Raw genomic sequence first — 18,576 nt, 5'->3', positions numbered from 1 at the left:
TTCCAAAAAACAACATGCTTAACACGGCTCAAAGTAGCCTACACAGTTTGAACTTTATCATGTTTTTTTTATTGTTTTCATACTAAACAAATCAACTCTTTCCACTGTCTTTGAAGTGTGAAGTTAGTGTCTTTTCATAAATTGGATACATTCATATAATGTTCATTTGAAAGAAAACATCTTTGAACTTGGCACTTAGAAAACAACCACAAGGAATTATCACCTTTATTAATTTAGAACAAAATTTACAAATCCATTCAAACAGTCATGTTTTAATACTTTTGTATCTGTTTTTTAAACTCAACTTAAAAAATTGAGAATATTCAAAATACACTTTATTTTTTATTTTTACCTCAACTCTTGATGTCCATAATTACAAATATGTACATGAAAGTCATTTTCCACAAGTTGTTTTCCTACATATTTCTTCAGCGGTAAAAAAACATTTTCTTGCCATCCATATTTACATTCCCTCTCACCATTCACTCTGTATAGCTCACCACAGCCGAACCTGAAGCCCCATTAATACCTGGTTTTAACATGCGTCCTGTGTCCTGATCTTGTCCACATTCTGATTGGACCCACATTTTCAGCAATGCATATACACATGGTGTTAAAATGTGTCTCTTATCCATCCACTGTGTCTGCATTGTGACCAGACTTCCTGGACCCTCCATGTAAGCAAATTATATGACAGATATTATTTCAAAATATATATATTTTTAATTCTAAGACACTGTCCAGATCTGTTTACATTTGTAAGATATCCACATCACGATCAGATCACAATGTGTCTTTTAATCGTCTACACCTGTCTAAAAATGTAGGCACAATCAGAATGTGGACAGCATCAGAACAAAGAATGCATGTTAGAACCAGATATGAATGGGGTTTAAGTGTCTGTGATTGGGCTGAGGCTGAGTGCTCAGATGGAAGTCCCGTGGTTTCCATCAATGGCTTCTGGAATGGGTCCTCCGGGCACTGACTGGTATGACATTGGCGTCTTGACGGGGCTCTGTCGGAAGAGCCCCCCGTTGGGCGCCCTGTGTTTGCAGCGGATAGAGGGCATGGTGGCGCTGCTGAGGGGTAGGGGGAGGGTTCTGCCAGTGCCCCTGCCGAGTGTCCTTCCTGCCCCATGTCCCTCCTGGAGGAAGGTGGTCACAGAGAGCGACCCCCTGTGGTGGCCTGGGTAGTGGTCCCGTGAAGGCAGGCCTTCCAGGGACTGGCTGGGCTGCATGCTGCCGATGTCCAGGGCAGAGATCTCGATAGATTGGCCCGCCAGCTGCTTGTGCGCCATGTCCTCGTCTAGGAGGCTGTTCAAACGCTGGTGGACCTGCTCTAGATTCACCTCTTTGTCCTAGAGAGAGGGACAGAGAGAGAGAGGGACAGAGAGAGAGAGATACACAGGTTGTAAGGGATGAAAAGTGCAAGAAACGTGAAAAGTGAGATGGGGTTGAGAAAGAAAGAAGCAGTGATCAGAAATTGTTTGATTTAACAACATGATTAATTATCCACATTGTTGACACTACATTTCCAATTTGAATATTATGAACTTGAATGTTGAATTACTTCAAATCCATATTATTCAACATCAACACTATGCTACAACCACAAGCTAAGCTGCAAAATCAAGGCGTAATGGTACAACATAAAACCAAATGATTTAATGTGTAATTTCTAAACATGTCTCCTCCAGTAGAAAGCCTTTCTTGAAATGCATGTATCTATGCAGCACACTACTGCACGAAAAGCATCCTTATAAAATGACTGGTTCAGATGGTCATACTGTACAATGTCAATGCATCACACTTTATGGGACAGGATAGACTAAATGTAGGAGACAAGGACTTTCAATCATTTCAATAAATCATTTGTTGAAAGTCTGACTGTATTTTTTGTCATTCAATACTCCGTAATGTGTAATTTGGGGGTGAGAAGCAGCCACAAGTGCCAAAAGAAATGTTAAGGGTAATAGATTCTGCAGAAAAATCTACTGCACAGGAAAACACAGCCAAACATATGGCCTCTTGGCTGCTTCTCCTTCCTCTCATTGTTCCAACATTTCTCACGATGTTTAAATCATACCAAAAAGACGAAACACCAAACAACAGGAGAGACCATGGAGTGAGATGACTGATGAAGCGATACATATCTACTCCTATCCATTGCCCATGCCCCACCCAACCCTATCTGACCCCCCCCACTTCCCCAACCCCATACAGTGCCCCATATATCTCAGGTCTCTCCTGACCTGTGTCAAAAGTCTCTGCCTCCTCCCAGTCTCTCTCTCTGTCTGTCCACATGTCACGCCTGCCTTCCGGTGAAGCACTTGTAATACCATTATATGTCAATGGACCAGAAACCCTTTCCAGACTGTAGTCCTTAGTGACCTGCACAGGATCACAGACAATCATACAGTACGTAAATAACCAGCATGGCTGTGAATCCGGACATTGACATATAATTGCAATAAGACGTCACTCAGAATTACCAGGGATTATTATGTACCGGGGCACAATGTACTGCAAATTGTTGTCATATTGCCTGCATATGCTGTCGCTGTCATAAGACTGAAAGAACACCTGCCATTGAAGGTCATGATAGGTTATGACATCTCATGGCAAATTTATAATGGAGTATTACACTATCGGACATCAAATGGGTAATGTTTAAAAGTCCCGTTTTATTTGAAGTGCATCTTTTGAAGGCTTCATAAAGCACCACAAACAGTATATCATGCTTGTAATGACTGAACACTCACACTTTGATACCAAGGTAAGTATATTGCTTTACTGAACAACTGCAGTGATACATATCAAACCTAGAGCCTCGTTTTTTAAACTCTCGCTCAGGGATCTTGAATGTGACCTTCTTATTAAAAAGGCCATGCTACATTAAAATGCTTTATAATGATTCATAATGTGGCATAACTGTGTGACATAACCATCCATTTATTTGTTCACATTTATAAATCCTGTATAGAGCATGAAATACAGTTATAAATTATTTGTGCCCCATTTATGTAGTAGTGCTTATAAAGCCTATATGAATGCTTTGTGAAGCCTTCATATGATGCACCTCAAATAAAGTGGGACCGTTTAGGTCATCACTCTTTAATCTAATACTCCATTAATAATATGTAGCAATCATGACAATATTCTTACATTAAGTGCTTTTTTTAATGTTCTCTTTTTGCATTGTTGTATCGTCCAATCAAACAGACAAGTCAAAGCTAGCATCTTGTTTGCTCACACTTTAGTTTAGGGATCCATGTCAAGCCTTTGATCTCTGGACACCATATCCACAGAGGCTGTTCAGTCTCTTGCAGGTGCTTTGATAAAGCTATTTGAAAGCAGTAAGACTTGAATGGATGAGCTAAAGGGAGCGTTTGCACGACTGAGGCAGCACATATCTACCCAGAAGTACAACGTTGTTGAGTCAGTTGACCAACATAATTGTTGTTATTTTTCATTTTTTTGCTGTCATCATTATTGCCATCCATGAAAATGATGATGATAATGAATTATTACTTTTCAGCAGAAACAAGCAAAAACAAGCAATTAATTGCATGTTAATGTTTCTGAATAATCCCTCCAAGGCTCTTTTGAAATACAAAAAATGGAGAGAGGAAGCGCTTCAAACAGGCTACCCAAACTGACTTCTCTCCCACCCAAAGACAAGATGAAACGATCACATCAATTTGGACTATTGTTAGGGCACACCTATAACTGTGTGTACTGGAGCTCTACTAAATCATGGCTGGTGTCTGTGCCTGGATCCATAAAGTAGAGTGTGGCAGTGGCATCTCTGGGCAGGACCGGGGGACCCGGGGGTCTGGGTCTCGGCCTGGGCCTGGGGAGGGGCAGCAGTGAGTCTGGGCCCTGGGTCGGGGCTGCTTTCTCGGTCACCTCTTTGGGCTGCTCTCGCCGGCAGTGGTTGCTGCTCCACCAGGTCTCCAGTGCGGCCACCAGGCAGGCCAGCAGTAGCCCTGCTGCCAGGATGCAGAACACCCCAGCGAAGCTGTGGAGCCTCAGAGCCCTGCCCTCTGGCTGGGCCTCTGAGTGGCTGTCCAGGTCGCAGCGGCCCTTCCTGGGCCACCATTTCTGCTTCAGGATGTCCAGGTCCCCTTTCTCCTGCAGTTCCAGGATCCTGACAAACACAGATAGAAGAGTTTTATTGTTCTTTGTCTGCACTGAAAGCACTTGGGTGAGTAGCGCGCTAGAGCGAGTTCCCTATTCAAACAGTTGTGATAGGATTAAATTAAATAGAGAGAATTACATTGGACTCAGTTGTGAAAATGACAGATTACTTGTAGAGGAGACCCACTGGGCACAGATGTCAATTTAATGTCTATTCCACGTTGCTTCAATGTCATTTCATTGAAATGATGTTTAAACAACGTTAATTCAACCAGTGTTTGGCCAGTAGGGATGTTTAATTAATGTAAAATAATGCAATGTAGAGAAGTTACTGTGTAACCTACCTAGGGCTGTGGCAGTCATGAAATTTGGTCAGCCGGTGATTGTCAAGCAAATAACTGCCGGCCTCGTGGTAATTGACCGTTAATTAACATTAATACATTAAGCCACTGATGCAGACCGTTGGAACATCTACATTTTAAAAAGCCTACACCATTCACAATAAATCTATTATTTATTTTTGACAGTTCAAAAGAAACATGATATGAATAAAATGTAGTCTATTTCAGAATAACAGAATAGCAAGTCACAAGTTGTCCTTATGTTAGGCCCTAATCTGGCTATGGCATTTGGCTGTGGGCTACACCAGTTCATTTACCAGACAAGATTTGCTTTGAATTCTGTGGCATTATTTTATATTATTTTATAGCATGAAAAATACAATTGAACATAGCTGAATCAAATAGAAAGGATATTATCTGAGGAAGTGTGCATATGCGGTGGCTATTCTGTGTTGAGCGGTTAACAAACAAACAGGTCCTCCTTTATGCTTAATTTAGAGTTGTTTAGTTGTGATACAAACGTTGGGCTACTTGTTTTGATTTTTAAAACATTCTAAGGCTGCATGACGTGACTCTAATGATGATTTGAACAAAGTGACTTGAAAGAAATGAGCTCTGCTTTGTTTCTTACGTAGGCTGCACACACCTCATCAGTCTCTCATTCCCAAGTTGACAAGCACTTGATAATACTCTTACCTGGCCTTGAATTTTCTGGCGGCATCCCCCTTGAGTGGCTGTAATGCCCCCTAAAAAAATCCACGCCTTTAGCAGCCAAAGTGGCCATTGTGCCCTAGGGCTGAATATAGTAATTATAATTCCCTTCTCCCAGCTGCCAATCGCTGTGCTCCGAAGCACGTCTCACTCACATGGCTCTCTCAGATATCTCAATTCCTATTAGCCAATGCCCGTCATGTGATCGGGTCCTTCTCACAGGCATCTGAGATCTTAAGTACACTACAAGTGAAGACAGACACATCGGGGATGCTGCATCCATCTTATTGAATTCCAAGGCGCATATTGAAGATGATAGAAGAACTGTCCACATTCACTTTTTGTCAGCCAACAAGATGAGTCGGCCCAAATTAATACAACCACTCGCATCAAAAAACATTTTAAAAGCAATAAGACTGAGGCAACAGATCAGACTGATTATTTTAAAATGTTGATAAACTAGTAGGTTATGTCTTCACAACTATAAGCACAGCAATGCTCATCAGGCAGTGGGCTATAAGCCTAAATGTTCCAAAGTGCAATCAATTAGAGGGAAATCACTCAAAAGTGACCACAAATGTGATTATGCATGTAATGCTTTATTATAAAGGTGCATTTTTATGGTGAAAAGGATTTTCCCCTAATTTGAAACTCACGCGCCACCTATGCCAGTTAGGCTCTACACCGGTAGTAAAGCCAATTCAAGTGCTTAATTTTAAGAAGTTATTGGCCACTTTAGTTGTGATACAAACCTTATTAAAATATATAGGCCTATGGGCTAGGCTACATAAGGTGTGCGACTCTGATTTGAAAAAATAAATAATAATAAATTTGAAAAAAAAAGTTGCAAAAAAAGGCATGCACTCTTTATTGCCTCATGCTGGACATAATTCACAAGACATAATAGCCTACATAATTTAAATGAAAGGCTACATCATTCAACTGAAAGGCTAAAATTGTAAGCCATCAGACCATTCTTTAATTAATGTACTGAATAATATATGTGTGGAATTAGTTTTGATTTAGAATGGACCATTTTTATGCACCTGTCTCGGAACAGGGGCAGGGGAAAAAATATTGTCATCCATGTACTTAAATAGCGAATGGAGGGCACTTAACCTGTTGTTAATTTTCATGCCAGCCAGGTAGACTATACTCCTGTTGTAAAGCGAAGCAATGTGCTTAATATTAAGAAAGTTGAGAAATAAATGTAGTAGGCCTAGCCTATAGAAAGCTGATGGGATCCTCCTCTTTTTAATAGAGGCCATCAAACTCTGTTTTCTCACGCAACTGCATTGCCTATAGAAATGTTGCATGAGCATGAGCTCATAGGCTCTCATGAAGTATTTAATTTGATTTTCGATTATGTTTTCATTGATGTCAGAGTGATTAGTGGGACAATAGAGTGCTGAGTACCAGGCAGTTAGTAGGTAGGTTACTATGACCATCAGCAGCATCAGAGCTTGGAGAAGCCTAGTTACCATGACTAAACATTCACATGGAATTTGACTGCGTGGTGGTAATACGGTCACCGTAACAGCCCTTAACCTACCCTAAACTGTACCCAGTGTAAAAACCATGTTGTGTTATATCATACTGGCCATATGAGAAGATTAACAACAGTCCTAAATGTTTTAGCAAGGTCAATGTTTGTGTTAAGCTTGCATTCAATTTCCCCTCCCTGTTGCTCACAACAAGCCCCCATCCCCTCTGTCACAAGGGGAGTTATTGCTGATTTAAGGTGAAATTACCAACCCTATTACGGTCAACCATGTCACTTTAATAGTTGTCTTTTATAGTATTTTTTTATACCTCTGGAGATGGGAAAACATGTTTGTTATGAAGTTGAACATATACTCTTTATGATAGAATATTCAAATTAGGTGAAATAAATAGATGTTTCTGATACAATTACACTACCAATATACTACCTAAAAGGCACTGAATTTGTGTAATGACACAGGTAAGTGTGAATATACAGTTCAGTAGCTTATGTGGTGTGTATGGTTGTGAAGGGGGATAAATAAAGATCCTGTGAGAAGCCATCACCTTGGGTGGGAGAGATGAACTGTCTTTCTTCACGTTTCAGCCACTTTGCCATCATTCTCTTATATCCATTCTCATCCATACTGTAAGCTTACTAATGGGCTCTCTGTAGTCTTTCATCATCAGGCTGGCAGTGCTTGTTTAACTCGTTTCAAAACCAATTCATTTTAAAGAGTCACCATTTTCCAGGCCACCGTCTTAGTTTAAAACATTTCTAGCCTATCTACCTATGGGTAACAGGGTTGGTGTGTTATGCTCAATCCACTCAGTTTCTCACCACAAAACACCTGAAATTTGCACAAAAAAAAGTAGCACCAGCCCCCAGCTTTTACACTATGACTTGACTAAAAGATGTTCAATGTTCATTTTTAAAGAAGCATTCTAGCTGTCCTGGTAGACTTCCAGTCATTGTGCTAATGCTAGTCAGAAATGGCTCGCGAAACTACCTTTAACTTACTTCAAACTGCAAGCAGAAACATACCCTATTTATCTATCAGTTCAGGGCTTAATTGCCAAAATCTTGCACTTTCCCTTTAAGTTTACGTAACAGGGTTGACCTTAAATCTGAGGGACAAATGTACATTTATTATTAATCACATGAAATAAATAATCACCTTTAGAAATAAATTAGGCAATTCCCCAAAATAACTAGGGCTTTACAATGATGGCTCCTGAGTGGCATAGCGATCTAAGGCACTGCATCTCAGCGCAAGAGGTGTCACTATAGTCCCTGCTTCAAATCCAGGCTGTATCACATCCAGCTGTGATTAGGAGTCCCATAGGGCAGTGCACAATTGGCCCAGTGTCATCCAGGTTTGGCTAGGATATGTGGTCATTGTAAATAAGAACTGACTTAACTGACATGCCTAGTTAAATAAATGATGGTGGAAATGTGGATTAAAATCTTCCTAGAAGTTGGACAAACATGATTTGGGACATGCCAAACTGGTAAACTAATTTAATTGAAAGGAGTGGCTGCGGTTTGGATCCCTTTTTGATTGCAAAAAATCCTAAGCTTCTGCACTGCATGTTCGGAATTCTCAACTTTACACAAGGTCTACTTGTTCGGCTTCCGAGAGAACAAGCCACTCTGGCGAATTTCAGCGATGAATGGAGAATGATACTCAATAAATAAAGTTAGGTCAATGCTGAATTAATGTCTGTAAGATCACATAATGATAGTATTCTACATAACAGAACATAATATAATAGCATAATATAACATTACAGTAAGACAACAAAAAAAAAACGTAATTTCTTATGAGATTTTAGGATGATTGTGTGAATGGTCGCACAAAACTCAAAAGTGCGTCACTAGGCAAAATATGTACCTTGATTCAAACAAAACACAGTTATTCTATAGTTTGTTAACATAATCTGCGCTCAAATTTGCTCACAGTACATAACTAAAACAACACTGTACTTTGAAACAACACTGTACTCCTGAGGTGCTGACCTGTTGCACCCTCTACAACCACTGTGATTATTATTATCTGACACTGCAGGTCATCTATGACTGTTTGAACATCTAGGCCATGTTCTGTTATAATCTCCACCCGGCACAGCCCGAAGAGGACTGGCCACCCCTCAGAGCCTGGTTCGTCTCTAGGTTTCTTCCTAGGTTCTGGTCTTTCTAGGGAGTTTTTCCTAGCCACCGTGCTTCTACATCTACATTGTTTGGGGTTTTAGGCTGGGTTTCTGTACAGTACTTTGTGACATTGGCTGATGTAAAAAGGGCTTTATAAATACATTTGATTGATTGACTGTACATAACTCAAGATCTAAAGGCCTAATCCAATGAAACTGATTAAAATCAAATGGTTGGCATGAAGATGCTGCGTGGACTTTTCAGTGGAAAAACTTTAAGAATTGTCATTCACAATAATTGACAGAAACATGATACGGATTTAAAGAAACATGATGCGCAGAACTTGATACAGATTGCAGATTTGCTCTGGGAAGAGGCTTCCAGGGGGGCGAGACAGGGGCGGAATGGGGTGGTTTCCTTCAGAACTGCAGTCTCTGCCTTTATTTGAATGAAAAACTACCATTGGAATTTGTGACATGGTTTAGCTTTGTTATAGCATAGATGTATGTAATCCAACTGTTAAATTGAGTGTTTATGGAAAACTACACATATAATGTCACAAGGACATCAAATGCACCAATCTACAGTACAGCAACAGAAATACTGTAGGTGGCTGTTAGGGTGGATTGGCGGGAAGGGGGCACTCACTTCTGGGAGAAGAGGTCTCTGTAGGGGCTGCCGTGCTGCAGGGCCAGGCCATAGCCCTTACTGCTCATACTGTTGCCGGTCACCGTCAGGGTGCAGTCATCATCTGTCAGAGCAGCATACTCTACCACAGCCATGTCCCACAGGAAGGCAAAGGAATCTCTCTTCGCCTGGGGAAGGATATACACAGGGGTTACATTGAGGGGAGATCGGACTAAATGGGGGAAACAGAAATGTACACAGAAACACACATGCATCACCAGCCTTAAGCACAAACTTAACCAGAGTCTATTTTCAAGTCCATGACAGTCAGTCATAACCAGTCAGTGCTGTTCACTGTGGCATTAGCTAATGTGAGCAAAGTAGTTTTCAGTAGGAGTGATCATGGCACATCTGCGTTGTCAGGGTAGAAAGCGATAGTCTGGCCAGATCGCTTGACCATGAAATTTATCCAGACTAACAAGAACAGCAACAGAATCTCTTAAATTCTTGCTGAGTGTGAATTTGTTTTGCTCTGTTTATCCTGGCGCTTTCCCAATAGTCCCAGATATTTCAAGGTAATGTCATTATTTCCCAAATAGAACTCTAAGCAGCCTGTCTGTAGACATATTTGTTGAACTGCACAAGGTTCTGAAGGAAAAGTCCAAAACTAAACTCCAAAAGAAAGTCAGAAAAAAGTAATTTCCCATCGGATTCTTAAATCTTCTCATTTACCATTCTTACTGGACAGTATCTCAGTTCAAATCACTAAGATACTTTTTGGTTTAATGGCTATACAGATGTAGGATCTTAATTTGAAACAGTTTGCTACAGCAGGAAAATAATCCTGCAGTAACAGGAAATGTGAACCAGTGGAGGCTACTGAGGGGAGAACGGCTTATAATAATGGCCAGAGCGGAGTGGATGGAATGGCATCAAACAACCATGTGTTTGATGAATTTGATACCATTCCACTGATTCCGCTCCAGTCATTACCACGAGCCCATTCTCCCTAATTAAGGTGCCACCAACCTCCTGTGATGTGAACTATTATGTGGATTACAATTAATGGACATTTTTTGAAGGGGTTGATATATTTTTTTGTGGGGGTTGATACATTTTTTGGTTGGGCAAACTTAAGAAGTATTTTTAAACCTTGAACAGACTACACGTTTTCCTGCTGGTTTAATTCATGGAAGATACCTCAGGATACTCTGTCTGTGTCCTGCTGGGAGTGTGTGTGTGTGTGTGTGTGTGTGTGTGTGTGTGTGTGTGTGTCTGTTTATGACTGTGATTATTCTGAATTACCATTCACACTGAACTTCATCTCAGTTCAAATGACTCTTATACATTTGGTTAAATTACTCTACTCTTGTCAACACAAATATCAATAATTTAATTTTAAGCACAAAAACACTAAGCAATTTCCCTGGTTTAATCTGGTTTAATTTACCATTACACCAAGTATCTGCAGAACACTACGGGTTTTGGCTGAACAAATGACAATTAGCAGCTCAAAACATCCTGATGTTTAATGACAAGCGTGTGTGACTAGACTCTGTTATAACTAATTTGTTTAATTACTAAAACATTTCTAAGGTTGATTTGTCTGTGTACTGCTGTATGTTTGTGCTAGGCTTTGAGATATTCATTTCAGCTGAACCATTAACTTTAATCAGGAAAAATGTAAAAAGCCACACCATTCTATTGTCTCTCTACGGACATCATAATATGCCCTGCATAGTTCCGTTTTTGTGTGCGTCCTGAAAGTACTTTCGCTGGTATAGCTGAAATGATTTAGAATAAAACGTCTACCAATCATTTTCACTCATCTGGAAAAACATTGTTAGGAGGCTCCACTTTGCTGAAATCGATGAATTCAGACATGGCTGTTCCTGAGCTCACCTTGCGGATGCCTTCAGATGGGCTGGAGACTGAGTGTTCATGTCCGTTGTTCTTGTTGATGGTTCTCCAGAGCTCAGCGAAGGTGCTGTCCTGCTCCAGAGCGTTGGTGCCTTTGGCTCTGAAGTACTCGTATACGGCTGAGTCTCTCACTGTTCCGTAGGCTAGGTCCATCTGCTTGGACAAGTCCTGGAACGTCCTATGGGAGGGAGCAAAGGAAATGGTTTACATGTGCTGTTGGAGGTCGCCCTATGCGACCAGAATGATGCATTTGTCAATACATTTTTTGTTTTCAAGAATACACAGTGCACTGGATTCATTCTAAACCAACTCACCCCAGTTATGCTTCTTACATGCATTTGTGATCTAATGCGTAACTTCAGGTATGCAAATGTTCTCTTACTTCAGCTATGCAAACATTCTATTTTCAAGGTAACTTGGACACAGCACCTCTAAATGCATACCAGCAGAAAACTGAAACTGGAATTTAACCACACAGACAAATATCGCCTTTAGCACTTGAACTTGTGCCTCTGTATCTTTTCAAGTCCTCTAACTTGCTGGAAAGGGATGAAGAAAATAATGCATAGGTGATGTTAAATGCCGTGTTGATGCCTTGTCAAAGAAAAATAAGAATTGAAAAATAAGACTCAATAATGTATCTTCTCCAGTGTTGTTTGTGCACTGTACAATACATGTATTTTCAGATACATGACAGGAAAAGTTAAGATTCCAATTGGACAGGATTATTGCAAATATATGTACAGTGCATTTGGAAAGTATTCAGACCCCTTCACTTTTTCCACATTTTGTTTCATTACAGTCTTATTCTAAAATTAATGAAATATAACATTTTCCTCATCAATCTGCACACAATACCCCATAATATCAATGCGAAAACAGGCTTTATGAAATTCTTATTTGCATAAGTATTCAGACCATCTGCCGATGAGAATCGAAATTCAGCTCAGGTGCATCCTGCTTCCATTGATCATCCTTGAGGTGTTCCAAGAACTTGATTGGAGTCCACCTGTTGTGAATTCAATTGATTGTACATGATTTGGAAAGGCACACACCTGTCAATATATATGTCAATATATATATTTTTAACCTTTATTTAACTAGGCAAGTCAGTTAAGAACAAATACTTATTTTCATTGACAGCCAAGGAACAGTGGATTAATTAACTGCCTTGTTCAGGGGCAGAACGACAGATGTTTACCTTGTCAGCTCAGGGATTTGATCTTGCAACCTTTTGGTTACTAGTCCAATGCTCTAAGCACTAGGCTACCTGCTGCAGGCTGTTGGGTGGCTTCCTGCTGTTGACAGTGCATGTCAGAGCAAAAACCAAGCAATGAGGTTGAAGGAATTGTTCGTAGAGCCAATTGACAGGTTTGTGTCGAGGCACAAATCTGGGGAAGGGTACCAAAATATTTCTTAAATGGAAGAAGTTTGTAAACACCAAGACTCTTCCTAGAGGTGGCCGCCCGGCCAAACTGAGTAATCAGGGGAGAAGGGCCTCGGTCAGGGAGGTGACCAAGAAGGTGATCAAGAATTAATTCATGATGGCTCTGACAGAGATGGTCGCCTCGCTTCGCGTTCTTAGGAAACTGTGTAGAATTTTTTTTAAATATGTATTATCTCTTACATTGTTACCCCAGGAAATCTGAAGTCTTATTACATACAGCCGGGAGGAACTATTGGATATAAGAGCACCGTCAACTTACCAACATTACGACCAGGAATACGACTTTCCCGAAGCGAATCCTCTGTACAACGGATTTAATCCCAGTAGCCGACCCAAAACAACGGCGCCACAGAAGGGGCAGACAGAGCGGCCTCCATAGACGTGCACATCGCTCACCGCTCCCGAGCAAACTACTCACCAATGTCCAGTCTCTTGAAAACAAGGTAGACGAAATTCGGGCAAGGGTTGCCTTCCAGAGAGACATCAGAGATCGTAACATTCTCTGTTTCACGGAAACATGGCTCACTCGGGATATGTTATCAGAGTCAGTACAGCCACCCGTTTTTTTCACGCATCGCGTCGACAGAAACAAACATCTCTCTGGTAAGAGGAAGGGCGGGGGTGTATGCCTTATGATTAAAGATTTGTGGTGTAATCATAACAAAATACAGGAACTCAAGTCCTTGTGTTCACCTGACCTAGAATTCCTTACAATTCCTTACCATCAAATACAACCGCATAATCTACCAAGAGAATTCTGTTTGATTATAATCACAGCTGTGATAATCACAGCTATACCCCCCCCCCCTCAGCAAATTGAATGCGCGACTCAAGCTGGCAGAATTCTGGATCATTGCTACTCTAACTTTCGCAACGCATACAAAGCCCTCCCCCACGCTCCTTTTGGCAAATCTGACCACGACTCCATTTTTAAAATTTGTTCCCTGCCTATAGACAGAAACTAAACCTGGAAACGTCCGTGCTCAGGTCTATTCAACACTAGTCCAACCAATCGGATTCCACGCTTCAAGACTGCTTCGATCACGTGGACTGGCAAATGTTCCGGATAGCCTAAGACAACAGATGTATACGCTGACTCGGTGAGCGAGTTTATTAGCAAGTGAATTGGTGATGTTGTACCCACAGTGACTATTAACTTCTTGGATATAGGGGGCGCTCTTTTAATTTATGGATTAAAAAACGTGCCCGTTTTAAGCGCAATATTTTGTCACGAAAAGATGCTCGACTATGCATATAATTGGCAGCTTTGGAAAGAAAACACTCTAAGATTTCCAAAACTGCAAAGATATTATCTGTGAGTGCACAGAACTCATGCTACAGGCGAAACCAAGATGAAACTTCAACCAGGAAATGGGCAGAATTTTTGAAGCTCTGTTTTCCATTGTCTCCTTATATGGCTGTGAATGCGCCGGGAATGAGCCTGCCCTTTCTATCGTTTCTCCAAGGTGTCTGCAGCATTGTGACGTATTTGTAGGCATATCATTGGAAGATTGGCCATAAGAGATTACATTTACCAGGGGTCCGCCCGGTGTCCTTTGTCTAAATTGGTGCGTAATCTACAAGCTGCACGCAGTCATCCAGTGATTGAGAGGAGAGAGGAGGCTTTCAACGAACGATATATCATGAAGAGATATGTGAAAAACACCTTGAGGATTGATTCTAAACAACGTTTACCATGTTTCAGTCGATATTATGGAGTTAATTTGGAAAAAAGTTCGGCGTTTTGAAGACTGAATTTTCGTTTTTTTTTGGTAGCCAAACGTGACGCACCAAACGGAGCAATTTCTCCTAAACAAATAATCTTTCAGGAAAAACTGAGCATTTGCTATCTAACTGAGAGTCTCCTCATTGAAAACATCTGAAGTTCTTCAAAGGTAATGATTTTATTTGAATGATTTTCTGGTTTTTGTGAAAATGTTGCCTGCTGATGCTAACGCTAAATGCTACGCTAGCTGCGCTAGCTGTTACACAAATGCTTGTTTTGCTATGGTTGAGAAGCATATTTTGAAAATCTAAGATGACAGTGTTGTTAACAAAAGGCTAAGCTTGAGAGCTAGCATATTAATTTCATTTCATTTGCGATTTTCATGAATAGTTAACGTTGCGTTATGGTAATGAGCTTGAGGATGTATTCACGATCATGGATCCGGAATGGCTCGACGCAAGAAGTTAAAACTTTCCCTAACCAGAAACCGTGGATTGATGGCAGCATTCACGCAGAACTGAAAGCGCGAACCACGGCTTTTAATCACGGCAAGGCGACCGGAAACATGACCGAATACAAACAGTGTAGCAATTCCCTCCGCAAGGCAATCAAACAAGCTAAGCGTCAGTATAGAGACAAAGTAGAGTCGCAATTCAACAGCTCAGACATGGATTACAAAAAGAAAACCAGCCCCGTCATGGACACCGACACCTTGCTCCCAGAAAAATTAAACAACTTCTTTGCTTGCTTTGAAGACAATACAGTGCCACTGACGAGGCCCGCTACCAAAACATGTGGGCTCTCCTTCACCGTGGCCAACGTGAGTTAACCCTCGCGAGGCTGCCGGCCCAGATGGCATCCCCAGCCGAGTCCTCAGAGCATGCGCAGACCAGCTGGCTGGTGTGTTTATGGACATATTCAATCAATCCCTATCCCAGTCTGCTGTGCACACATGCTTCAAGAGGGCCACCATTGTTCCTGTTCCAGAGAAAGCTAAGGTAACTGAGCTAAATGACTATCGCCCCATAGCACTCACTTCTGTCATCATGAAGAGCTTTGAGAGACTAGTCAAGGATCATATCACCTCCAACCTATCTACACCCTAGACCCACTCCAATTTGCTTACCGCCCCGATAGGTCCACAGACGACGCAATCGCAATCACACTGCACACTGCCCTAACCCATCTGGACAAGAGGAATACCTATGTAAGAATGCTGTTCATCGACTACAGCTCAGCATTTAACACCATAGTACCCTCCAAACCCTCATTAAGCTCGAGACCCTGGGTCTCGACCCCGCCCTGTGCAACTGGGTTCTGGACTTTCTGTCGGGGCACCCCTGAGTGGTGAGGGTAGGTAACAACATCTCCACCCCACTGATCCTCAACACTGGGGCCCCACAAGGGTGCATTCTCAGCCCTCTCCTGTACTCCCTATTCACCCACGACTGCATGGCCATGCACGCCTCCAACTCAATCATCAAGTTTGCAGACAACACTACAGTGGTAGGCTTGGTTAACAACAACGATGAGACGGCCTACAGGGAGGAGGTGAGGGCCCTCGGAGTGTGATGTCAGGAAAATAACCTCACACTCAACGTCAACAAAACAAAGGAGATGATCGTGGACTTCAGGAAACAGCAGAGGGAGCAACCCCCTATCCACATCGACGGGTCAGTAGTGGAGAAGGTGATGAAAGAAGATGAACGTTTTAAGTTCCTCTGTGTCCACATCACGGACAAACTGAATTGGTCCACCCACACAGACAGCGTGGTGAAGAAGGCGCAACAGCACCTCTTCAACATCAGGAGGCTGAAAAAATGTGACTTGTCACCGAAAACACTCACAAACTCTTACAGATGCACAATTGAGAGCATAACTGTCAGGCTGTATCACAGCCTGGTACGGCAACTGCTCCGCAAACAACCGTAAGGCTCTCCAGAGGGTGGTGCGGTCTGCACAACGCATCACTGGGGGAAAACTACCTGCCCTCCAGGACACCTACATCACCCGATGTCACAGGAAGGCCAAAAAGATCATCAAGGACAATAACCACCCGAGCCACTGCCTGTTCACCCCGCAGTCATCCAGAAGGCGAGGTCAGTACAGGTGCATCAAAGATGGGACCGAGAGACTGAAAAACAGCTTCTATCTCAAGGCCATCAGATTGTTAAACAGCCATCATTAACATTGAGTGGCTGCTGCCAACATACAGACTCAAATCTCTAGCCACTTCAATAATTAATAATTGGATGTAATAAATTAGTCACTAGTCACTTTAAACAATGCCACTTTATATAATGTTTACATACCCTCCATTACTCATCTCATATGTTTATACTGTACTCTATACCATCTACTGCAGCTTGCCTATGCCGCACGGCCAACACTCATCCATATTTAGAATATATGTACATATTCTTATTCCATCCCCTTACATTGTGTGTATAATGGAGTTGTTGTGAAATTGTTAGATTACTTGTTAGATATTACTGCACTGTCGGCCTTAGAAGCACAAGAATTTCGCTACACTTGCATTAACATCTGCTAACCATGTGTATGTGACCAATACAATTTGATTTGATTTGAGAGGCCGGACATGCAGCACATTGAGCGTCACAAATAGAACAAATTTCTATTTTAGCGTCTGGACATGAAGACGCTCGGTGATGCACACGAGCAGTTTGGGAGCAATGATTTGATTCCTTTTGTCACTCTGACAGAGCTCCAGAGTTCCTCTGTGGAGAGGGGAGAACCTTCCAGAAGGACAACCATCTCTGCAGCACTCCACCAATCAGGTCTTTATGGTAGAGTGGCCAGACGGAAGCCACTCCTCAGTAAAAGGCACATAACAGCCCACTTGGAGTTTTCCAAAAGACATCAAAAGGACTCTCAGACCATGGGAAACCAGATTCTCTGGTCTGATGAAACCAAGATTTAAGTCTTTGGCCTCAATGCAAAGCGTCACATCTGGAGGAAGCCAGGCACCACTTATCACGTGGCCAATACCATCCCTACGGTGAAGCAAAGTGGTGGAGGCATCATGCTGTGGGGATGTTTTTCAGCGGAAGGGACTGGGAGACTAGACAGGATCGAGGGAAAGATGAACGGAGCAAAGTACAGAGAGATCCCTGATGTAAACCTGCTCCAGTGGACTCATGACCTTAGACTGGGGTGAAGGTTCACCTTCCAACAGGACAATGACCCTAAGCACACAGCCAAGAAAATGCAGGAGTGGCTTCGGGACAAGTCTCTAAATGTCCTTGAGTGGCCCATCCAGAGCCCGGACTTGAACCTGAAAATAGCTGTGCAGTGACGCTCCCCATCCAACCTGACAAAGCTTAAGAGGATCTGCAATGGGAGAAACTCCACAAATACAGATGTGCCAAGCTTGTAGCGTCATACCCAAAAAGACTCGAAGCTGCAGTCGCTGCCAAAGGTGCTTCAACAAAGTAGTGTGTAAAGGGTCTGAATACTTATGTAAATGTGATATTTCAGTTTTTATTTTTCATACATTTGCAAAAAAATATATACAAAAATAACTTTTGTTTTGTCATTATGGGGTATTGTGTGTAGATTGATGTGGGGAAAAAACTATTTAATCCAATCAAACAACATTTCGAAAAAGTCAAGGGGTCTGAATACTTTCTGAATGCACCAACATCTTGCCTAAAGCAACCATGTACTTGCTTCAGTCTTTAATTAAGTGTTGCTGTAGTAAAGGCTGTGGTGGCACCTTAATTGGGGAGGACAGTCTCACAGTAATGGCTGGAATGGAATAAATGGAATGGTATTGGCACAAACACATGGTTTCATCTTTTTTTTTTGGTGGCACATCACGTGAGAATTTCAGGAAGTAGCCCTTTGCCTGTACCACCTTTTTATTTTTTTGTTTGACCTTTATTTAACTAGGCAAGTCAGTTAAGAACAAATTCTTATTTTCAATGACGGCCTAGGAACACATGTCCATGACTGTCCATGTTTACTGACTTTTTTCTTCAGTGTTATTCATAATGATTTCTTTGTTAGAT

General features: G+C 41.7%; 1 protein-coding gene across 1 annotated transcript in view; it reads right to left on the bottom strand.

Annotated features, from left to right (window-relative positions):
* Window positions 1-207: 207 nt before the first annotated feature.
* Window positions 208-18,576, bottom strand: part of LOC112253083 (glutamate receptor ionotropic, delta-1-like) — a 358,887-nt gene continuing 340,518 nt past the window's right edge. The window contains exons 13-16 of the mRNA XM_042323612.1: window positions 11,355-11,550; window positions 9,474-9,640; window positions 3,909-4,149; window positions 208-1,357 (exon numbers count right to left, since the gene is read on the bottom strand). Of these exons, the coding sequence (XP_042179546.1) occupies window positions 926-1,357; window positions 3,909-4,149; window positions 9,474-9,640; window positions 11,355-11,550 (1,036 nt within the window). The 3' untranslated portion in view covers window positions 208-925. The remainder of the gene's footprint in view (window positions 1,358-3,908; window positions 4,150-9,473; window positions 9,641-11,354; window positions 11,551-18,576) is intronic.

This window comes from Oncorhynchus tshawytscha, linkage group LG06, assembly GCF_018296145.1.
Source record: "Oncorhynchus tshawytscha isolate Ot180627B linkage group LG06, Otsh_v2.0, whole genome shotgun sequence".
NCBI classification, from domain to species: Eukaryota; Metazoa; Chordata; class Actinopteri; order Salmoniformes; family Salmonidae; genus Oncorhynchus; species Oncorhynchus tshawytscha.
This window is presented reverse-complemented; position numbering and strand designations above follow the sequence as displayed.